General features: G+C 42.7%; 1 protein-coding gene across 1 annotated transcript in view; it reads right to left on the bottom strand.

Annotated features, from left to right (window-relative positions):
- LOC121930875 (cell wall integrity and stress response component 4-like) overlaps positions 1 to 21,456 on the bottom strand; it is a 74,156-nt gene extending 52,700 nt beyond the window's left edge. Inside the window, exon 1 of the mRNA XM_042467824.1 lies at positions 21,087 to 21,456. Within this exon, the coding sequence (XP_042323758.1) occupies positions 21,087 to 21,153 (67 nt within the window). The 5' untranslated portion in view covers positions 21,154 to 21,456. The remainder of the gene's footprint in view (positions 1 to 21,086) is intronic.
- Positions 21,457 to 21,654: the final 198 nt, after the last annotated feature.

Below are 21,654 nucleotides of genomic sequence, written 5' to 3'. Positions count from 1 at the left end.
GAATAGATTAGGGCTATCACTTCCCCTGATCTAGACACTATACTTCTATTGATATTCTACATTGCCTACTTAGTTACAAATAAACTAACATCTCCAAGCCCCACTTGGCAAACCTACTTTACCAGGTGGCAGCCTTACTAAGCAAGGGGAGTCTGTTCTGCTTGTAATGCAAGATGATGTTTCCCAGAAGAGACCTGCCAGTGAGTGAGGCTGTGACAATCAGAAGCAGCACCATTGCAGCCTTGCTCACTTGGAGGAGCAGCCTAGAAACATCATCCTGCTGTGCCCTAAACACCAACAGAACAAACCTCCATCACTTGGCAAGTTAAAGTAGGTTTTCTTTGGGGAGGGACATTTATAATTGTGTCACTATTGCCACAGTCATGGTTACATAGAATCAATAAATACAGAGCAATTATGGATCTTCAATTTCTGCCTTTACACTGCAGAATTAATGCAGTTTGACATGGCTTTAACTTCCATGGCTCAATGCTATGGAATTCTGGGATGTGTAATTTTGTGAGACATCTACCTTTATCATAGAGCTCTGGTGTCACAACAAACTACAAATCACATAATTCTATAGGATGGAGCCATGATGTTAAAGTGGTGTTAAACTGCATTAATTCTGCAGTGTGGAATGAGCCAGTTATTTCTGTATATTGTATTTTTGAGTTATTCCTGTATACTGCATTTTTTTAACAAAAGGCCCTTCTGCAAAGAAGACTAAATATCTCACAGAACTACAAATCCCAGGATTTCATAGGATGGAGTCATAAGAATTAAGTCAGTACCAAATTGCATTAATTCTGCAGCGTGGCATCAACCTAGGTTTCTCATCTGGAACTGCAATATAAGATGCCAGCCAAATACAGTACAGGAAAGTGGTTTTTAAAACACTAAACAAGTTATCATGTTAAAAACATCATTAACCTAAAACAGTTTTAAAGTTTTTTTTTAAAAAAGAAAAAGATCAGTGAGAATAAAATGACAGCTTTCCACTTAAAAACAACAATTACTTCTCTGCAACAACTAGTTAATAGCCTAAAACCTGTCTAAATAAAAAGGTCTTTGCCTACCGGTGGAAAGAGTAGAAAGGGCCAAGTTTGGCTTAACCTGCACTGCAAAAATAATGCAGTGTGACACTGCTTTAACTGCCATGGTTCAATGCTATGGAATCCTGGGATTTATAATAATAAATAAAATAAATAAAAATTTTATTTTTATACTGCCCTTCCAAAGATCAGGGCGGTTAACAGCATAATAAAACACAACATATACATCGAGATTAAAACAAATACACAAAAACAGCATAAAACCCCCGTTAGCCAATCCTCTTTGCCACAAAAGAGGAAGGGAGGCCCACTGGACTTTAGTCGGGGAATGCAACCTGAAATAGAAAGGTTTTTAAATCCTTTCTAAATTGGGCCAGGGAGGCGGCCGAGCGGAGCTCTGTGGGCAGCGTGTTCCAAAGGGCCGGGGCGGCGATGGAAAATGTCTTCCTCGTAGTGGAGGACAGTCTAGCCCCTGGCACCCTAAGTAGTTGCTGCCCCGATGTCCTGAGGGTGCGGGACGGAATGTACAGGGAGAGGCATTCCTTCAGGTATCCTGGGCCCAAGCCATTTAGGGCTTTATAGGTCATCACCAACACCTTATATTGTGCCCGGAAGCAAATAGGCAGCCAATGCAGATCTTTAAGCACCAGTGTAATATGGCTGGCCCTGGAAGTTCCAGTGACCAGCCTGGCTGCCATATTCTGTACCATTTGTAGCTTCCGGGTTTGGTATAAGGGTTGCCCCATGTAGAGTGCGTTGCAGAAATCCAATCTCGAGGTTACCAGAGCGTGTACTACCGTTTCAAGGTCCCTCTGGGTCTGTTGTAACCCTAGAGTTCTCTAACAAAGAAGGCTAAATAGTGCAAAAAACTGCAAACCCCAGAATTCTGTGGCACTGAGCCATGGCAATGAAAGTGATGTCAAACTGCATTAGCTTTCTTTGGGAGGAAGTTCCACATTCTGAGAGCAGCCAGTGAGAAGGCGCTTGATGTTTAATCTCTGATTCATTTATGGCCAATTCATGAAGCACTGCAATGTGGGAAAGGATCTAAGAGAAAGCAGGCCTTTTATTTTTTTTTAATTAAATTTTATTAAATTAAATTAAAATATCCATTTATATTTTTTGATAATGTAACAATCTGTAATTACAATCATAAACTACTTTTGTAAATCATTATTTTACATTGCTTTTCAGTCAGATAAGTATCTTAATGCTGCCAGAAGTTTGCTTTTCTTCTTCTTGTTGTTAACTACCCTAGAGTCAACCTCGGCCCATGGCAACTCCAGGGATGAGGCATCTCCAAGACTCCCTGTCCTCCACTGCTCTGTTTAGGTCCTATAAATTCATACCCTTTAAGAGAGTCTGTTAATCAAGCATACAGCCTTCCTCCCTTTCTGCTTCCTTCTACTTTTCCTAGCATTATATTTCCAGTGAGTTGTGCCTTCTCTTGATGTGGCCAAAGCAGGACAGCCTCAGTTTTGTCATCTTGGCTTCCAGGGAGATATCTGGCCTGATCTGCTCTAGGTCTAGGACCCATTTGTTTGTCTTTTTGGCCATCCATAGGATGCTCAGCACTCTTCTCCAGCACCACATCTCAAATGAATTGATTTTCTTCCTGTCTTCTTTTTTAACTGTCAAGCTCTAACATCCATACATGGTAATAGGAAGTTACAATGGCTTGTATGATTCTAACTTTCGTGCCCAGTATATCAGTGCATATTTGCTCTTGAGGATCTTTTCTAGTTCTTATATTGTTGCCCTCCCCATTCTTAGTCTTCTTCTGATTTCTTGACTGCAGTCCCTGCTGTGTTCAATGTTTGAACACAGGAATAAGAATTCTTACTGTTTCTACTTCCTCGTTGCCTGGGTTGAATTTGTTCTGTAGTTGTATTTTAGTCAACTTCCAGCCCTCTTCTAGTGCGGGCTGCAATTTTTGACTATGGAAAATGAATGCCCTTCCCCTGCATATCCCATCTTCCTATGGATCCAGAACATACAGAGGTTTGCTTCCTCCACACCTACATGGCCTTAGGCAATCCTTTCTCAGCACAGGACATAAACATGGTCATCAGCCGACAGCTGCAGTCCCCCTCCCTTCACTGGCTGGCACAGAAATGAACTGGCCTTTCTGACTGCCTGGTGACAGAATAAACAGGCGGCTGTCGGCTGCACAGGGCAAAAGCAGCAGCTGGATCTCTATGAGCAGCCACAAATGGGGAGTTCAGTGTACTTGCACAAACAACCCATTTGGAAGCATGGCAGTGAAAGAGATGCCAGTTGCCTTCTGGGCAACTCTTGCAGACTGTTCAGAGGAGATATCAGATTAAAATTTTATATTTTTTTGCACCACTGAAGGTCACAAAAACAGCCCTGAGCAGGGTTACCCATGTGTCATGCTCTGACCACTGCTTTAGGTGATGGCAGAAAAATATTTATATATCATAAACGTCTTTACGTATGATTAAATGTGGATCCTTCCCAGTGTGTTCTAAAGCACAAGAAATGAGCCATACTAGAACCAAAGGCTGCAACTGCAATGTGGAAGTAATACAGTCTGACAACACTTTAACTGCCATGCCCCCATCCTGTGTAATCCTGGGATTTGTAGTTTGTTGTCTAACAGAGAAAGCCATTTCACAAAATGACAAATCCCAGAATTACAGAGTATTGCACCATGGCAGTTAAAGCAGTATCAAGCTACATCATTCCTGCAGTGCAGATGCAGTCTAAGCGTCAGGAAAAAAGGCTGGGTGGCAGTACATGACTCTTATGTTAGTGCTTCAGGCTTTAGACAGAACTTAAATGGAAGTATCCATAGTGCTGATCCTTCTTGTGGGAGGGAGGGGGTTGAGTTCAGATTAGGCATCTCTTTTAAATTTCTGTTTAAACCCTAGAGCAGATTCATCACTCCAAGACAAAGGAGCCACCAACTGGAACTGACTGCAAGACACGAAGTAAAGCGGTAAGTCCAAGTCTCAGAAGAAAAGCAAAAATGATCACACTGAGGCTTTCAAAATAGCACTCTCAAATAATCATTCTTTATTAAAAGCAACTGCTTTGGTGCCCCCAAGTACTATGTGCTATTTGCTTGAGGAGCAATTCATTAATTAAACCTTACAGCAGCCCAGTTGGACATTCTCTTCCAGCACGGAAATTGCAAAGTGAAGCAAGGCACCAGAGCCAGCAATGAGAAGATGAGAGAAAATTGGTTCCTATTTCATTGCTGCAATTCTAAGTCCTTGCAAAATTAAAGAGGAGAAACTGTGTGTGCCCAAGCACACACTCAGAAGTAGTTTAAGGTCCACTTTAAATTCTCCCTTGCTACTGGGTGAGCTAGTGTGAAGACACAGAGTGTTCTCAAACATTATAGCATTTCTGGGACAGTAACAGTAAGATACGTACTATACCTACAAAGTGATGTAAGACAGAAGCTGTTTGACATGCTTAAAAAATGTAAGCTCAAGGCCAGGGACAAATTTTGATAGCTTGAAAAATCTGCATGCAAGTAGGGAGAGTAAAACCCTAAGGTGAATCACACAGGTCTAAAATCAAAGGGCAAGAGGAGGCAGAACCCAGAATGCTCATCCCTTTGAGGCAAGGAGTGGTAGAAAGGGGCAACCAGAATGGGTATCTTTACCACTACTGACTTACTAATGGGGGGGGGGGGGGGAAGAGATAGGAGATTATATGAAGGGAGAATTTGCAAGTGGACCTTAGACTTAGTAATAGTGCCACTCTATTCTGCTTTGGCCAAGCCTCACCTGGAATACTGTGTCCAGTTCTGGGCACAACAATTCAAAAAGGATGTTGAGAAACTGGAGTGTGTCCAAAGAAAGGTGACTAAAATGGTGAAGTGTCTGGAAACCATGCTCTATGAGGAAAGACTTAGGAAGCTGGGGAGGTTTAGCCTGGAGAAGAGAAGGTTGAGAAGTGATATGATAGCCATGTTTAAATACTTGAAGGGATGTCATACTCAAGATGGAGCAAGTTTGTTTTCTGCAGTTTCAGAGACAAGGACATGGAGCAATGGCTACAAGCTACAGGAAAAGAGACTCCAGATCAACATTAGAAAGAACTTCCTGACAGTTAGAGCTGTTTGACAGTGGAAAAAGCTGCCTCAGACTATGGAGTTTTCTTCTTTGGCGTTTCCAAAACAGAGGCTGGATGGCCATCTGTTGGAGGTACTTTGATTGTGTATTCCTGCATGGCAGAATGAAGTTAGACTGGATGGTCCCTGTGGTCTCTTCCAACTATGATTCTATGAACTCAGAGAAAACAGCAGAAATTTTAAGGACTGTATTTTTTGGGTCTCCAACCCAATGATTCTAAGATATAACTGGTCTAGGCTCCTGGGGGAAAGAAAAGGCAGGTGCACTTCAACAATGAGTGATCCATTTTTTTCTTTTCTCCTCTGAGCTGAGATTAACAGCTTCTTCACTTGGAATACTGTTTCTAGTTCTGGGCACTACAATTCAAAAAGGATGTTGAGAAACTGGAGCATGTCCAAAGGAGGGCAACTAAAATGGTGAAGGGTCTGGAAACCATGCCCTGTGAGGAACGACCTAGAGAACTAGGTTTGTTTAGCCTGGAGAAGATAAGGTTAAGAGTTGATAGGATAGCCCTATTAGGAGCCCTGGTGGCACAGTGGTTAAATGTCTGTACTGCAGCCACTCACTCAAAACCATAAGGTTGCGAGTTTAATCCCAGCTAAGGGGGCTCAAGCCTGACTCAAGCTTGCATCCTTCAGAGGTCGCTAAAACGAGTACCCAGATTGTTGGGGCAATTGGCTTACAGTTGTAAACTGCTTAGACACTGTTAGTTCAGTATGAAATGGTCTATAAATGAAGCTGTTTGTTTAAATATTTGAAGGGATGCTATATTGAGGAGGGAGAAAGCTTGTTTTCTGCTGTTCCAGAGAACAGGGCTCTGAACAAGAAAAGAGATTCCACCTCAACACTAGGAGGAACTTCTTGACAGTAAGAACTGTTCAACAGTGGAACACACTCCTTCCTCGGAGAGTTGTGGAGTCTCCTTCCTTGGAGGTCTTTAAACAGAGGCTGGATGGCCATCTGTCAGGGATGCTTTGCTTGAGAGTTCCTGCATGGCTGGGGGTTGGACTGGATGGCCTTTGCTGTCTCTTCCAACTCTATGATTCTATGATTCACTGCCTCCCTCCTTCACTCTCCCACAGTGTTAAAAAGCATCAGGGCCCCCTTCTGGGATTTAGACAATTTGGGGTAAGACACTGACATAACTCAGCATAAAGCATGAACATATATTCATGTCATGTAAAAGGTCTTTGGAGTACTGGCAGATGCTGTTAGGGATTCAAGCAAGATTCAAAGAGAGATTTTTCTGAACTGAGATGACTGGGAAATGGATAATAATTCCATTAGTCCACTTACAGGAAGAAAAAAAGGGGGGGAGGGCAAGAGAATTGCACTGTTCTAGGTTATCATTTCATTTCAAGTGAGGCAAGAGCTGTATGTGCACATGACTGAACACATACCCAAGAAAATGAGCATAGTTCTTCAGTGAAGCAGACACATCACAGTCAGTGCTTTGGTTCAGCCATAATAGCAAACCATGGTTTGCTCTACTCACAGTACAGACTCCAAAGCATAATAATAGTAAATAATAAAATTTATTTCTATACTGCTTTTCCGCATTGATCAAAGCAGTGTACAAAACAAAAAAATACAACAATACAACAGTACAAAATAAAATTACAATATGTACCTAACGATAAAACTGTGTAAAAATTACAAATACAATTTAAAAAGACTATTAAACTAAATCAAAGCATGAGTTATACTCCATCTGGACAAACAATCTATGGTGTGTATGGTTTATTGATTTCTATACCTGAAAAGCCCTAGATATTGTCCAAAACACTAGCCTCTGACGAAGCAGCAACATGTCAGGCCTTGGTCTGTGTCTTGTGGCACCAAGCTATAATTTATCCAAACTGGGACCTGTGAATCAGATTAAAACCACTGTTCAAGAGCCCAGTTTGGTGACCTCTTACAAACCAGGCTTTACCAGATTTAGTTGGTTCAGATATCACAATAAACCTTGGTCTGGAGTTACATCCAATCTATTTCCATGTTCTTTTTAAATAACATTGCAAACCATGGTTTGTGATTTTGTGTTAACCACAGCTTACATAAAACAGCTTATAGACTTTCCAATTGTGCAACAGACAAATCATGTTTTAGGATTGAAAAACAAAAGTGGACAAACATTCTCCAAATGTTCAGCTTTCAAAGCTCATTTCCATTGTGTAACAGCCTCTGGAAACAGTGATGGCTGGAGCCATGGCTTGTCCACAACATTACACAAACCATCATTAGAGCAAGCTATGCTTTACAAACCCACTTCAAACAATAGTTACCAAAGCTGGTTTGCTCTTCAGATTCAAATCACCATTTCATAATGCACCTTACTTGCCAAATCATAGTCTTCCTTAGCCCTGATTAATCATGTTGTCTGACCTGAGCCACAACAGACTCAGAAAGTTTTTAAAAGATGCAGCCCAAAAGGGTGGGTTTGCTCTTAACGTTTGCCCACCCATTATACAGACACTAATTTATTGCCTTGGTGGAGGGATGATATGTTGGTGACCTCTCTCTGAAGGGTCTCTTGACTGGATGAAAAGGGCTGTGAGTTCCTCTGAGAATGAAGGTGGCTTTCTTAACACAAGCAGTGACTATGCACACAAAGCAATCTGTATTAATCTTTCTGTCTGGCTACATCATTTCCACTTACAGCTTCTCTACAGCACATTCAGCATGCGTCAACAGATGGCCTGGCTTTGTAAAAACAAGCCAGCAGTGGGAAAGAAAAGATAGGGTGGAGATTTCCTTCTGCTTTGCCCTCTCCAGAAGGAAAATGCAGCATCCATCTGGAATTGCCATGTTTTCCCTCCTTGCGGCTCCTGTGTCTTGAAGAGCTGTACCACCAGCAAACAATAAAATTCAACTAAGACAGCTTGCCCCAAAAAGGAGATGCACTGGTTTAGATAGGGCATCATCAAACCTTTATTTCTTGTTTGTCATGCAACTGTTGAAGGTATAACTCTGCCAGAAAAGAAGGCTGTAACCTAAACAGAGGAAATTGGCAAATGTCTCCCTTTTGGAAACAAAGTCACAAAACTTACAAAATGTAATCTCAAATCCATTTTCTACTATTTTCTTTGCTTCATTGTTTCCAATCTGATTTTATCAAGGTCATATCACTCTGTAAGTAAACTCTATGTCCAACCAGGAGATCAAGGAACTTACTTTATTGAAAAAATAGAGATGCCAGAGTTTTCCAGACACGAACCTGTTGAAATGTTACAAAAGCCCCGAAGGCCACAAGTAGGCTACCATCTAATGTTTAGTGCTCTCCTAGCCATCAGTATACATATTATTAGGAGCATTTGGGATAATTATGACAATGATGATACTAACAGATGACAGATCTTGTGTGCCATGCCTTCAACACATACAGTATTTTATCAGATTAAATAAGAGATTGTGCTCATCATTTTTACTCTGCCTCCTTAGACTAAGGCAGTTACTTAAAAAAATTAAAGGATGGTGGCACATAAGCATCAAGACTGATAAAACTCCTTAGTACATTCATATCAATACAAATGAATGCATTTGTTGTTGTCATCATTGTGTGCAGTGCCTTCAAGTTGTTTCTGACTTATGACAATCCTGAAGTGAACCTATCACAGGATTTTCTTGGAAAGATTTGTTCAAAGGAGACTTGCCATTGATTTCCTCTGAGGCTGAGAGAGTGTGACTTGCCCAGCGGGTTTCCATGGCTGAGTGGAGATTCAGACCCTGCTCTTCAGAATTATAGTTCAACACTGAAATCACTACACTATGCTTGGTCTCTAAATAAATATATAAAAGGTACAGCAATAAAATCCAGATCTCATCAAGAGGTTTAGAAACATGCAACTTAACAACAAACTAGGCTTTTGTTCCACCGAATGGGTTTGCTATGTCCTGTGCCAGCTGCCTGCTTCTTCTACACTAACCCACATGATAGTAACCTTCCTGACACCTCTGGCCCCATTTAATCCTTCCACCTCTGTCCTTCCAGGCCTCTTCTCTTCTTCTACCATGGTTTTCTTTCTCTCCCCCATCCCTGCAGGTCTAGAATTCTTCAAACAGGACACACAACACACAAAAGAGTGAGGATGGAGGAGAACTATATCCCTTTAAGAAGCGATGGTCCCACTCTACATACACTTGCCATAACCTGTAAAAGAGCCTATATGCACAGGGCCAGCCCTACCATTTGGCAAACTGAGAAAATTGTTGGAGGCAGAAGATTCAGGGAAGGTTAGCAGAAGCCCTTGGCTCTCCTCCCCTGGAAAACGGTACTGTGCGTGCCACTTGGCCTGCCCTGAACTCTCCAAATTAGCCTGCTGCCTCAGGTGCAATAGAGAATATACTGTATCCCATCACCAGTGACACAAGTAAAATTCAACTGCCAAGTCAGTTTTGCATCTGTATGTTAATGGGGAGGGAACACAACCTTGTCCTTTGCCAAAGGCAGTGAAATGTCTTGGCATTGCCCTGTGTATAGGCTGTGGGAGCATATTATCAGTCTTAATAAAGACTCTGTGATCACACATACAGAATATATACATCAAATTGTGCAAAGTGCAGTTTCTGCAGCCATCAACTCCCTGCATCACTTGGTTTTCTGCCTAAGAAGCAGAAGAACATGAGGAAGCAACAACATCAGATGCCACTCTCTTAAGATGCTTCTAGGAATGGAGATTCATCTTTTCAACAGGCCGAGCCCCTCACCTTTAATATCAAAATTACAAAGTGGACTTATGGTAATTGCTGGGATTTCCACTTTATCGCATTTTTGGCAGTTTGTGCACCTCAAAAGGATCCCAGGATTTGAAAACTGGCCTCCAGACTTTCTGTTGTTGCCCATCTCTGCTATTGTTGTTGTTAGTGTGTGCCTTCAAGTCATTTTTGACTTGTGGCAGCCCTAAGGAATTCGCCTATCACAGGGTTTTCTTGGCAGGTTCCTTCAGAGGGGATTTGCCATTGCCATCTTCTGAGGCTGAGAGTCTGTGACTTGCCCAAGGTCGCCCAGTGGGTTTCCATGGCTGAGCCATGAATCAACCCTAATGTCCTAGTCCAATGCTCAAACCATTATGCCATGATGGCTCTCATGTATACATATACAATTTGTATACATCCTGGTTGGGAGAATTTAGGCACCATAGTCCAAAAAAGTAACTGCTGTGAACTCTGTTTACAGGTGCTATCAAACTCATATAGTGGACAGAATCAATAGTAAGGGGTTCACTCCACCTTCTATGAGTATCTGATGGAACAGGTGAAATTATTTTAAAATAATCTACTAGACAGATCTGGGTAGAGACTGGGTTCTAATCTGCACTGTAGTTTGACATTCTTTGCTTTAACTGCCATGGCTCGATGCTAGGGAATCCTGAGATTTGTAGTTCGTTGTGGCACCAGAGCTCTCTGGCAGAGCAGGCTAAATATCTCACAAAACTACAAATCCCAGAACTCCATAGCATTGAGCCATGACAATTAAAGTGGTGTCACATTGCATCCCCCCCCCTTGCAGTGCAGTTTAGACCTAGGACAGATCTACCACCTTCCTAAGAGGGCCCAGCATCCTGGAGGCAGTAAATGAATGTCACAATGGAACCAAGCTGCTGACTTATTCAAGGTGAGTGCAAGAGCAAGAAGGAAAAACAATGAGAAGCCCTGTTGCAATCCACTAGTCCATCCTTCCTCACATTCTCATACAGGACTCCCAGTGGGAGCCAGGTTTGTTGGAAACAGATGAAATGCCCTTTTGTTGTTGGTTGAGATCCTAGGCATCTTGTCCAGGCATAGTGGAAGGTGGAAGCTTGCTTTTACAAATACATGCTACATACAGGGGCTATAATTCAGCAGAACTCACGCTTTGCATGCAGAAGTTCCCATATTTAACCATAAGCATCTCCAGTTAAAGAAATTGCAGAACTGGAAGTGTTTCCAAAAGCTTGCAATTTTATACTGTTTTTATTTTATGATTTTAATTGTTTTTATTGTAAAGTCTTTTAATGTGTTTTTATTTGTGAGCCTCCTTGGGTCTCTTTCTGGGAGAAAGGTAGCATAAAAACGAAATAAATAAATAAATAAATATGGTCATTTAGTCCTATCCAGCAGTATAATGGCATCATGGCTCAAAAGGTCAAAGCCCCAAGTCATTTCAAATAGCAGGGACTATGGCATCATCTGACAGTCCTCCTGGCAACTCCCCCTTTTCAGTCTATATTCAGCTTACAATTCCCACAGTAGCTGGCAAGGGGAATACTTTTCCACACAGGAGTAATATATTGTTATGACAAATCTCTATTATAGCCTAGACTGCATCTGCACTGCAGAATTAATGCAGTTTCACACTGCTTTAACTGCCTTGGCTCAGTGCTATGGAATTCTGGGATTTGTCATTCTGAGAGATATTTACTCTTCTGTCAATGAGCTTTGCTGCCACAACAAACTGCAAATCCCAGGAGTCTGCAGCATGGAGTTGTGGCAATTAAAGCTGTGTCAAACTGTATTAATTCTGCAGTGCAGATGCAGCCTTAATGTTTTTTGGGGTGGCTTGATCCTGGATTGTCAAGACACATTAGATTTACAAATGCCCTACTCCTGATAGACAGTCACCTGCATTTCTGGATTCTCCTTAGGACGTCACACAAGATTTCTAACTATACCATCAGACCTTCCCCATGCTGGTACCAGGACAGTTTGGGGATACCTGTGAATTTATACCCACAAAAGCTCATGCTACATTTAAAACTAGTTAGTCTTAAAGGTGCTGCCACATTCCTTTTTTCTGCATAAAGTTACTTTTCAGGATTACAACTGTCCAAAATTGCCCAGCTATGCGATCACTTCTTGCTGAGCTTGGGAAAGTTACTTTTTTGGCCCATCGCTCCCAGAATCTTCCAGCCAGCCATGCTAGCTAAAGGATCATGAGAGCTGTGGGCCAACATTTAATTTCCTCTACTACTATCTCTGCAAAAAATCCATCTGTCCTCTATAGTATATACATAAAGAACATGTATGTATTTTGGCATATATGTAAAGTACACTTGTTTAAAATGGAAGCTAGCACACATATCCATGTCATTTCAGCTGCTGTAGCATTTTTTTCTTGCTGTGTTTTAAATATTGTAGTTATTTTGTTTATGGTGTAAATTAAATTAATAAAGGGAATTGTGCAAATACAAAGTGTTGGTTATCACCTATAAAGCCCTAAATGGCTTGGGCCCGAGTTACTTGAGGGAACGCCTCTCCCTACATAATCCGCCCCGCACTCTTAGAATAACAGGGAAACTGTTACTTGAACACCCCAAGGTGAGACTGGTATCGACTCACCAAAGAGCTTATACAATGACAGCTCCAGCTCTTTGGAATGCACTCCCAGAGGAGATTCAATCTAGTTGCACATTGGAAGCCTTCAAGAAGGCATTAAAAACCTACCTCTTCCAGTTAGCATACCCTCCTGATTCCCTCTAGAAAGTATTCCCCAACCAGATTAGACGACAACCCATAATTGTTATCCCTACCATCCTAATTACACTGTTTTTAAAAACTGAATTTCTGAGAACTGTTTTATAATTGGTTTTAATATTGTATTTGACATGTGTCAAAGAATTTTATTGTATGTACACCGCTTTGATCTGAAAGGAAAAGTAGTATATAAATAAAAGCTTTATTATTATTTATTTAAATATTTTCTGAAAGGAAAAAGAAAAGAAATCCACAGCATTTTAGTGGTCTTTAAAGAAATACTCCCAAACCAGTTAGATAGGACTAAATGGAACAGGGCAGATTCTCAGCTCCTGCTGTCAAACCTCTGAAGAAACAGGCATCTCTTAAGGCTTATTTCTCCAGCATATTTTTCAGAAATACTTTCCTGCTGCAAGCTATTTATTCTAGCCTTCGCACCCCTGAGACACAACTAAGCCAGAACATTTGCAGTTCTTCCGTGGATTATTGAGTCTATCATGCCGTCCTACACAGAAAGGTTTTAACCCAAAGCACCGTAACATCATTATTTATGACTAACATCAAAACATTTACTTAATGGAATGGGCAATGAACCTGATCTTCCCTCCGCTCACAACAAAAGGAATTCCCTTTTAAAGGCGGAAAAGCCTGGATTCAAATGAGACTTAAAGTCAGCTTCTTTGTACCAGAAAGTCCCAAATCCCAGATGTATGGGGAATATTGAATATAGTTTCTTTTGGCAAATCTATTTATTGGCTTAATAAACACACAATTTAAAACTGGTCAAAACAATTTAAAACCACATAACCATAGCACATGTTTTTGAGCCACAAATCCAAAACCTAGCCACCCACAGCATATAACCAAAGACAATGGAAAATTCCAATAGGCAAAAACTAGATGAAAATGAAACTGGGAGTGATATATTATCATTTCCCGTTGCAACAGGCCTATTGGTATGGCCAGCTGGTTGGCTGTAGGAGTGTAGTGGCCTCAGTTGTCCATCCTTGGTGAAGTAGATGGGATTTTGGAAAGAGCTGATTGCCAAATCACCATACCAGAGTTGGGAAAAGCTGCAGCAGTCAAAATTCACTTTCTAGGGCATCTGTGATCATTTAAGAAGTTGAGTCAAAAAGAAAGGGCACGCTGTATATGCTCAAGATGCACTCATCATTTTTGGTACAGGTTGAGTATCCCCTTTCCGGACTTCTGAAATCCAAAATACTCCAAAAGCCAAAATTGTCTGTTTGACTGGCTGAATTAGGCTGCATCTACAATGCAGAATTAATGCAGCTTGACACTGCTTTAACTGCCATGGCTTAATGCTATGGAATGCTGGGAGGGGAACCTCAACTAGAAAAATTCTTGGGTCTCATCCAACAAAGCTCTTTGTAGTTTGCATCAACCAAAGGGAAACAAGGTATGTTTTACGGGGCAACACTAAATTAACAAGTGACTGGAAAAATAATAAGCATTTCCACAGTCACCAATTATGGTTCATTTCAAGTTGGGTACTATGTTGTTATTACTATTGCTACCTATGGTCAAGTCAACTTCGATTTATGGTGACCATATCCATGAAAGACCTCCAAGTTACCCTGTTATCAAGAGCCCTGCTCAGTGTTGTGGCTTCCTTGATTGAGCATCATCTAAATTGGGTTTAGCTTTTTTGGTCACTCTAGTGTCTAGTTTATCTAAATTGTGGTGAGAATTACAGCTGTTGTTCGACTGCAATTCCCATCAACACTAACCAGCACAGCCCATGGTAAAGGAAGATGGAAGCTGAGGACCAATACCTGGAGAGCCACACGATTCCTTGGTGCAAGCTAAAAGCTGCCAAGCTGATTTTAAATCTGCAGAAAGACCAGAGAACTTGGGAAAGTTACAATTACAACTCCCAGAATTCTTAAAGAGTTGTAGTCCAGAAAAGGGATTTTGGGAACTGAAGTTCAGAAAAGTAATTTCTGCCAAGTTCTGAGGCAGACAGAGATTCATATGTAGCAGATGAGCAGGATCTAGCACAGAAAGCAAGTATTATAGTGACGAGTTAAATCCAGCTCTGCGGTCCACAAATCACTCATGGAGTTACTGGCACATATAAGTCCTTGTCCCCAGTGCCACAGGTATCAACAAGACCTGTAACTCTTCCACCTTACACATCATATGGATTGCAGCTTAAAACTCTTGGCATGTTTGAGTCCTTCCACATATCTGAAGCCTTGCAGAGCTCTGTTCTTACTTTACACATTTCTATCACATTTTCTCTAAGCAAAGCAGTAAGGGAGAAGTGGGTGAAGTGTGACAAGGGTGCCAAGACTCTCAAATCCCTTGCCCCACTCCCTCTGATCTGATCAAACAAAAGGCAGAACTGCATCCCATAGAAGCCTTTTAAAGAGGCTGCATTTCTCTCATGATGAAATTTGGGGGCAACTGTTTTATTTTTAATTTTGGCTGCATCCAGCAAAATTTGGTCTCTGAACCATCGCAGTTGCCCACCACTGCACTAAGGAATCACTGCTGTATTCACAGTGCAAAGCAAACACAAAAGGCAACAGTGTTTGGAAGCTCTTCAGCTTCTATCCTGGGAGGCAATACAGACAAACAAAACCAAGCAGTCAGAGCTGTATATTCCTTGCAAAGTAATAACAGCTCACTTAATGTATAGCAGGAGCATCAGAACATTATTCCACATCTGTGGAGACTAAACTGAATCCCACACCTTGGGACAGTACTTTTTTTCTTAGACTCTGCAAGTGTGTATGTATCATGGGCCCGTTACAAACGGGCCTTTAAGTATGGACTCAGTCTGTACTAGGGTTAGGACGGGGTGGTGCTTCTGAACCCCCCTAACCCTAGTATGGACTGAGTCCGTACAAAATGGCGGTGCTCCTTCCACATGGGGCCCACCATGACGACGTCATGACTGCACCGCCTCTATACAGGGTGGCGCGGATGTGACGTCGTCGCTCCGCGCAAGAGCACTTAATGCGCCCTTTGCATGGAGCAAGAAGGAGCTCCGTTTCGGAGCTCCTTCCTGGTTTGTGGTGCTGTTTTGCGTCGCTGGGCACAGCCTTCAGACGGCTGCGCCCAGCAACACAAGGGAGAAAGGGGCCAAGCGGTCCCTTTCTCCTCCTCCCCACCGCTGTGGGGTGTCCTTGGGGCTTGAAGCCCCAAAGACACCCCTTTCCAAGCTGCGGGGAAGCGGCTTTTTGCTGCTTCCCCACGGCCCGGAAAGCGGCGGATCGGGGCCTCAGCGGCTGCCGTTCTGGCCGCTGAGGCCCCGATACACTGGGGAAAGGCATGCCTACAGGCTACCCCAAAGGGGCGGTCTGTAACGCACCTTAAAGTTACCTGCTAACTTATGCCAACCCAATGGGTTTCATAAGTTTTTTTTTAAGGCAGAGGTGTTTTGCCATTGTCTTTCTCTGAAATACTGCCCGCAGCATCTGACACTCTTTGGTGATCCCTCATCCAAGCACTAACTTAGCCTGACCCTACTTAGTTTCGAAGATCAGACAAGATCTGATGCCTTTTTAGACTAAAGCTCTCCAAATCCCCACTCCCAACCTTCAAGCAAATAACACTTCAGAGACCTCATGGTTCATGGTGTGGTTCACATGCTAATGGTTCCTAGTTCATCCGCTGAAACCCTGAAAGACCTATTTCTGAAGAATTGGAGAGCTATTCCAATGACATTAAAAACATGCACCACAGATTAGAAACATTATTTTTTGGAATACACACTCAGAACCCTTAGCCAATATAGCCACTGGCCATGTAAACTGAGGGGCTCTGGCAACCATCATTCCATCCCCCCCCCAAATAACAACAAGAAGAGAGAGATAATTTCCCAATCTCTGCTAGTTGACAAACTCACAGAGAGAGTGGGCACTGCAAGGCAAAGGTTCCAAGGGAGAATGGAATTCCCCCCCCCCCCATATTTTAAATCTAAAATCTAAAATATTAAATAGTATTGAATAAAATATTAAGTGTTACCATATTAATGGTCTCTTGAAGATTTATTTCCTTATTAAATATATTCACAGAATAAACATAATAAACATAGTATAATCTTGTGTACTTGTTTGAGTATCTGCCCTGGTGGCGCAGTGGTTAAATGCCTGTACTGCAGCCATTCACTCGAAACCACAAGGTTGCGAGTTCAAGACCAGCAAAAGGGCCCAAGCTCGACTCAGGCTTGCATCCTTCCGAGGAGGAAGCTAAAATGAGTACCCAGACTGTTGGGGGCAAATTAGCTTACTTGCTGTTCACCGCTATGATCTTTGGAATAGCGGTATATAAATAAAACAAATTATTATTATTATTATTATTATTATCTTTCCACCAAATACATCAAACTTTACATTACCACAATGTTAAACTTCCATCATCTAGCATAATACAAATTGTTGCATAGAATAGATGTTTTTATGAAAATATATGGAACACATGATGAAGGAATTAAGGAGAAACATTATATAGGTACTTGATGTATATATTAGAATAAGATGCTATGCAATTTTTGAAGATTTATTTCCTAATATCTTAATTCCTCTTGGCAAATGGTAAAGCCACTGAGTATCAACTGGCTAGATTTACTTTGTACCTTCTCTCTTACTTTCTTTCAACACTGCTAGCCCAAGAGTGCTGGGAAAACTGGGGTGAAACATTCAAACTCAGATTCCCCCCCCCACCCTCTTTTTGTGAGAAAATTAAAGACCACTCTGTAGACTATACCGAGAGCCAGCATGATGTAGTGGCAAGAGCCTTGGACTATGGTCCAAAACACACTGAGACTGCTTTAATTGTGCTGGCTCAATACTAGGGAATTCTGGGAACTGTAGATTTCTGAGACATTTAGCCTTTTCTGTCAGAGAGCTCTGGTGCCACAATAAACTACAATTCAAAGGCTTCTCTACCTACCTAGCACTGAGCCAGGGCAGTTAAAGCGGTCTCAAACTGGATTATTTCTGCATTGTGTTTTGGAGCTATGACTCTGGAGACCAGGGTTCAAATCCTGGCTTGGCCATGTTAAACCAACTGAGTGACACTAGGAAAGTCACACTCTCTCAGCCTGAAAAGGCAATGGCAAACCCCCACTGAACAAAAAACTTGCCAAGAAATCTCATGATAGATTCGCCTTAGGGTTGCCATAAATTGAAAATGACTTGAAGGCACACCATCACAACAACAACAACAACAACATAGAATAGCAGCAAACTCAAAAAGGCAAGAACAACCTAATAGAGGGATTTGATGTTCCAAAACTGCGCACTGCTTCAGTGAATATTTTCCTGCAATTTTTAAGTCAAGCACACATACTAGACAGGGGAGTAAATTGGGGGCTTATACATCCTGGGTACCACTGCACCCACTTGGCATCCCTGGTTCTTATTCCAGATGTATTGATGCCATGTGCACTTACACAAGGGGGAATAAGTACATGCTCAGGTGTACTTTTTCTTGGTAAATTCCTGACATTCTCATTGTGAAAGGGTGCAGCTCTTTCCTTCTACAAAACCTCTGTCTGCTTACACACATACACCAAACTTCAACCAGCAAAATTTTTCCTGGGCAAGAGCATTATAGGTCAGACCCCTGAATCAAAGCAGTTCCGCATGCCAAAATCCATAAATCGGTGTTGATTTCACCATACCTGAGAGGATGTGTGCATTTGTGTGTGTGTAAACATACAACATCACAATGCTTTACTTAATTTGAGACCTTGCAGGTTCGAACCAATGCTTCTCAGTGCTCTTCCATCGGCTGCTTAGCCCAACATGTCCAAGGGTCAAATAAGTGTTTCCTCTCCCTAGTTACAAGGGATGCTCAGCAAGCTGGATGGGACAGACACATGGTGTCAACAGAGGCAATGCCTTGCAACCCATCCTCCTCCTCGTACAATGTAATGAGGGGAAATCTGAAGGCTTTGGGAGCGTCCCAGAGAAAAAGGAATTGTGACCCATCAGCCACCCTTTGTTGATCCCTAGTGTAAGCAGTATCCCTTGTGCTCAGCTGTTTGAGAGGAGTGTGGGGGGTTAGATAGGATTTGGCCCCATTGTCCAAATTGTATGAGCTCTCCCTTGCCACACACTCCATGCCTGCTCTAACCTTTCTAAGCATGGGTCCTGGAAGAGCAGGAGGGGCTGGAACTCACACTGAAATTATTATTTATGTTATTATTTATAATAATAATAATATTTATTTATATACCACCCTTTCCCCAAAACTAGGACTCAGAGCAGCTTACAAGATTTTTAAGAAGTACAATTAAAAACATAGAAAAGTGTTATATTAAAACAGTATTACATTATTACAATATTTAAAAAAATCAGATGTAAAAATGTACAATATAGTCATTCCTTCTGATTTGTGGGGGATCTGTTCCGGACCCCCCTGCGAATTGGGAATATCATTAATATTGGAGCCCCATTGATTTCAATGGGGGGCCCGCACCCACGCACAGCCCTCAGGCCCACACACCATTATGACCCTCCTGGTTTGCTGTCTGCAAAAGACTGAGGGACGCGAACAGCAAGATTGCGAATCGGAAGTGATAACTATATAGTTTAAAACATAACAGTGTTTAAAAATGATCTTGAAAAATTGGAGTACTAAGACTCCTGCATAGCTGAGACTCCTGAGGAGTTATCAGATAGAAGCATATTAAAATGACCAAACACTAAGAAATTGTATAAGACAGCTATTGTCACTGAGCCTTCCCAGGTATAACAGAATAGCTACCTGCCACCAGTCATATGTACACTTATATGTATGTGCTTTCTAGCTGCCTGTCAACTTGGGCAACTTAGGGCAAGTAGAAAACAAGCTTGTTCCATCCGCCATATGTTGTTGTCGTTGTTTGCCTCCAAGTTGTTTCTAACTTATGGCCATCCTAAGCTAAACCTATTATGAGGATTTCTGGACCAGATTTGTTCAGAGGAAGTTTGTCATTGCCTTCCGCTGAAGCTGAGAGCGTGTGACTCGCCCAACATCACCAGGTGGGTTTCCATGGCCAAGCCTGGTCTCCAGAGTTGTCATTAACTGCTCAAACCACTATGTCATGCTGGTAATAGTAGTTCTTACTATATTGTTATTACAGTATATTTATTTTTCTCCTGCCTTTTCCCTAGATTGAGACTCAAAGTGGCTTCAATAATTTTTTTTTAAAAAGATTGAAAAACCCACATGATACAAAAGTGTAAAACACCATGAAACCAACTGGAGCATTCATAACAAACTGTCCAATGCTAAGTCCATCCCATCTTAAAAACAATCCCAGGGTCCAGGTTTCCAAACCTCCTTGCAAGCCAGGGGGAGGTAAGTAACACTGTTGCTGTTGTGGGCCTTCTGAAGACACACAACCCTAAAGGGGTTTCATGGCCAGTATTTCAGAGAGGGTTTGCCATTGCCATCCTCTGAGGCTGAGAGAGTGTGACTAGCCCATGGCCACCCAAGGGTAGTAGTGGTGGAGAATTTTGTCCCAGGTGGCTTCTCCCCTAATCCAGTTTGGAGAGCCCAGGATCCCAGGGAGACCAGATATTCGTAACTGCAAAGGAGGACAAGGCACCGCAAAATGTAGACCTTTCAAGAACTCCCAACTGAAAGCTGAAAACACGCATGTGCATCTGCATCCATTTCATATGGTTTATTTACAGCTATATTACACATAGCTGTATTTTATTACATACACCACTCTATTAATAATATGGACGTAAGGCATAGGTACATTAATGTAGGTAAGTTCACTATAATGGAGAACGTATCTACATTAGCATGCCTTGTTGGCTTCCAAGACCTTTCAAGAACTCTTCTTATTCATGCTCAAAATGGAGGACATTTTGGAATTCTTCCTGGACCAAAGTGGGAAATGTAGAACTGGTCCTGGAAAAGGAGGACGTCTGGTCATCCTTTGCAAGGGGACCTACTAAAACAAATGACAGTACTTGCATATAGGAGGAAAAACCATACTTGCCCATAGAGAAACACCGGAGAATATTTGCCCACTGAGAAACATTGGAGCATACTTGCCCATAGGAAAACACTGGAGAAGACAGTTAGTTATGTTTTTAACGTGTATCCTATTTTAACCAGGTGATTTTAATTGTTTTACATTTTTCATTATGATGCTTTAATAATGTTTTATCTCGGGAGTTGCCTCGGGTCCCCGTTTCCAGAAAAGGCGGCACAGAAGTGGAATAAATAGTAATGATGATAAATATAACCCTTGTCCAGAGGGAAACCCTGGAGAATACTTGTCCATAGGGAAAGACTGAAGGAAGCAGGAGACCAGAGGAGGCCCCTTGCCATGGTTCTCTTTGCCCTTCTGGCCAGGGATGCTCTCCCTCTAGACAGCCTCGGGGCAAGCGCCCTGCCTCCTTTCCCAAGGGGCCAGCCCTGGCCCTCGCTCTGCCCTCCGGAGCCCCCAACCTGCCCCCAGCCCCTGGCTCCCTTCCCTGGCGCCGCTTACCCTTCCAGGCGCCGGCCAGGAGGAGCAGGAGCAGGGCCAGCATCCTCGCCGCCTTCCCTTTGCGCATTGCCAGGAGGCGCCAGCTCCGCTGGGGATGCGCTCTTGCCTGGCGGCGGCTGCTGCTACTGCTACTGCTGCTTCTTTGGGGCGCCCTCCTCCTCCTCCTCCTCCGGAACCCCTTTTGGGGTCGCCTTGAGGGAGAACCGGTCCCAAGGGGCTCCTTCTGCCCTTCTTTCGGAGTCCCTCGCCCCCAACCTGGGCCGGGGCTCCTTGGAGAGGGCTTTCTCCTCCTCAGGGTCTCCTTTGGCGCCCAGAGCGCACCAGACGCCCTTCCTCTCGCTCTGCCTCCTCAGACTGAGCGCCCTCCAAGGCTGGCTTCCCAGGTGGGCAGCTTTGGGGGCGGGGCCCAGCCAAGGACAGCCCCATTGCTCCTCCCCTCCCTTTTTAATTTTGAAGGTCCAAGCCGGCATCCTGAGTGGCTGGAGGGGTTTTCTTCTCACGCCTCCATTGGCCAGTGCTCGCGTCTCTTTGATGGAGTGCCCACCCCTCTCTTTTGCTATAAAAGAGG

This window comes from Sceloporus undulatus, chromosome 5, assembly GCF_019175285.1.
Source record: "Sceloporus undulatus isolate JIND9_A2432 ecotype Alabama chromosome 5, SceUnd_v1.1, whole genome shotgun sequence".
Taxonomy (NCBI): Eukaryota; Metazoa; Chordata; class Lepidosauria; order Squamata; family Phrynosomatidae; genus Sceloporus; species Sceloporus undulatus.
Note: the sequence above shows the minus strand (reverse complement) of the source record. Positions and strands in the feature narration are given on the sequence as shown.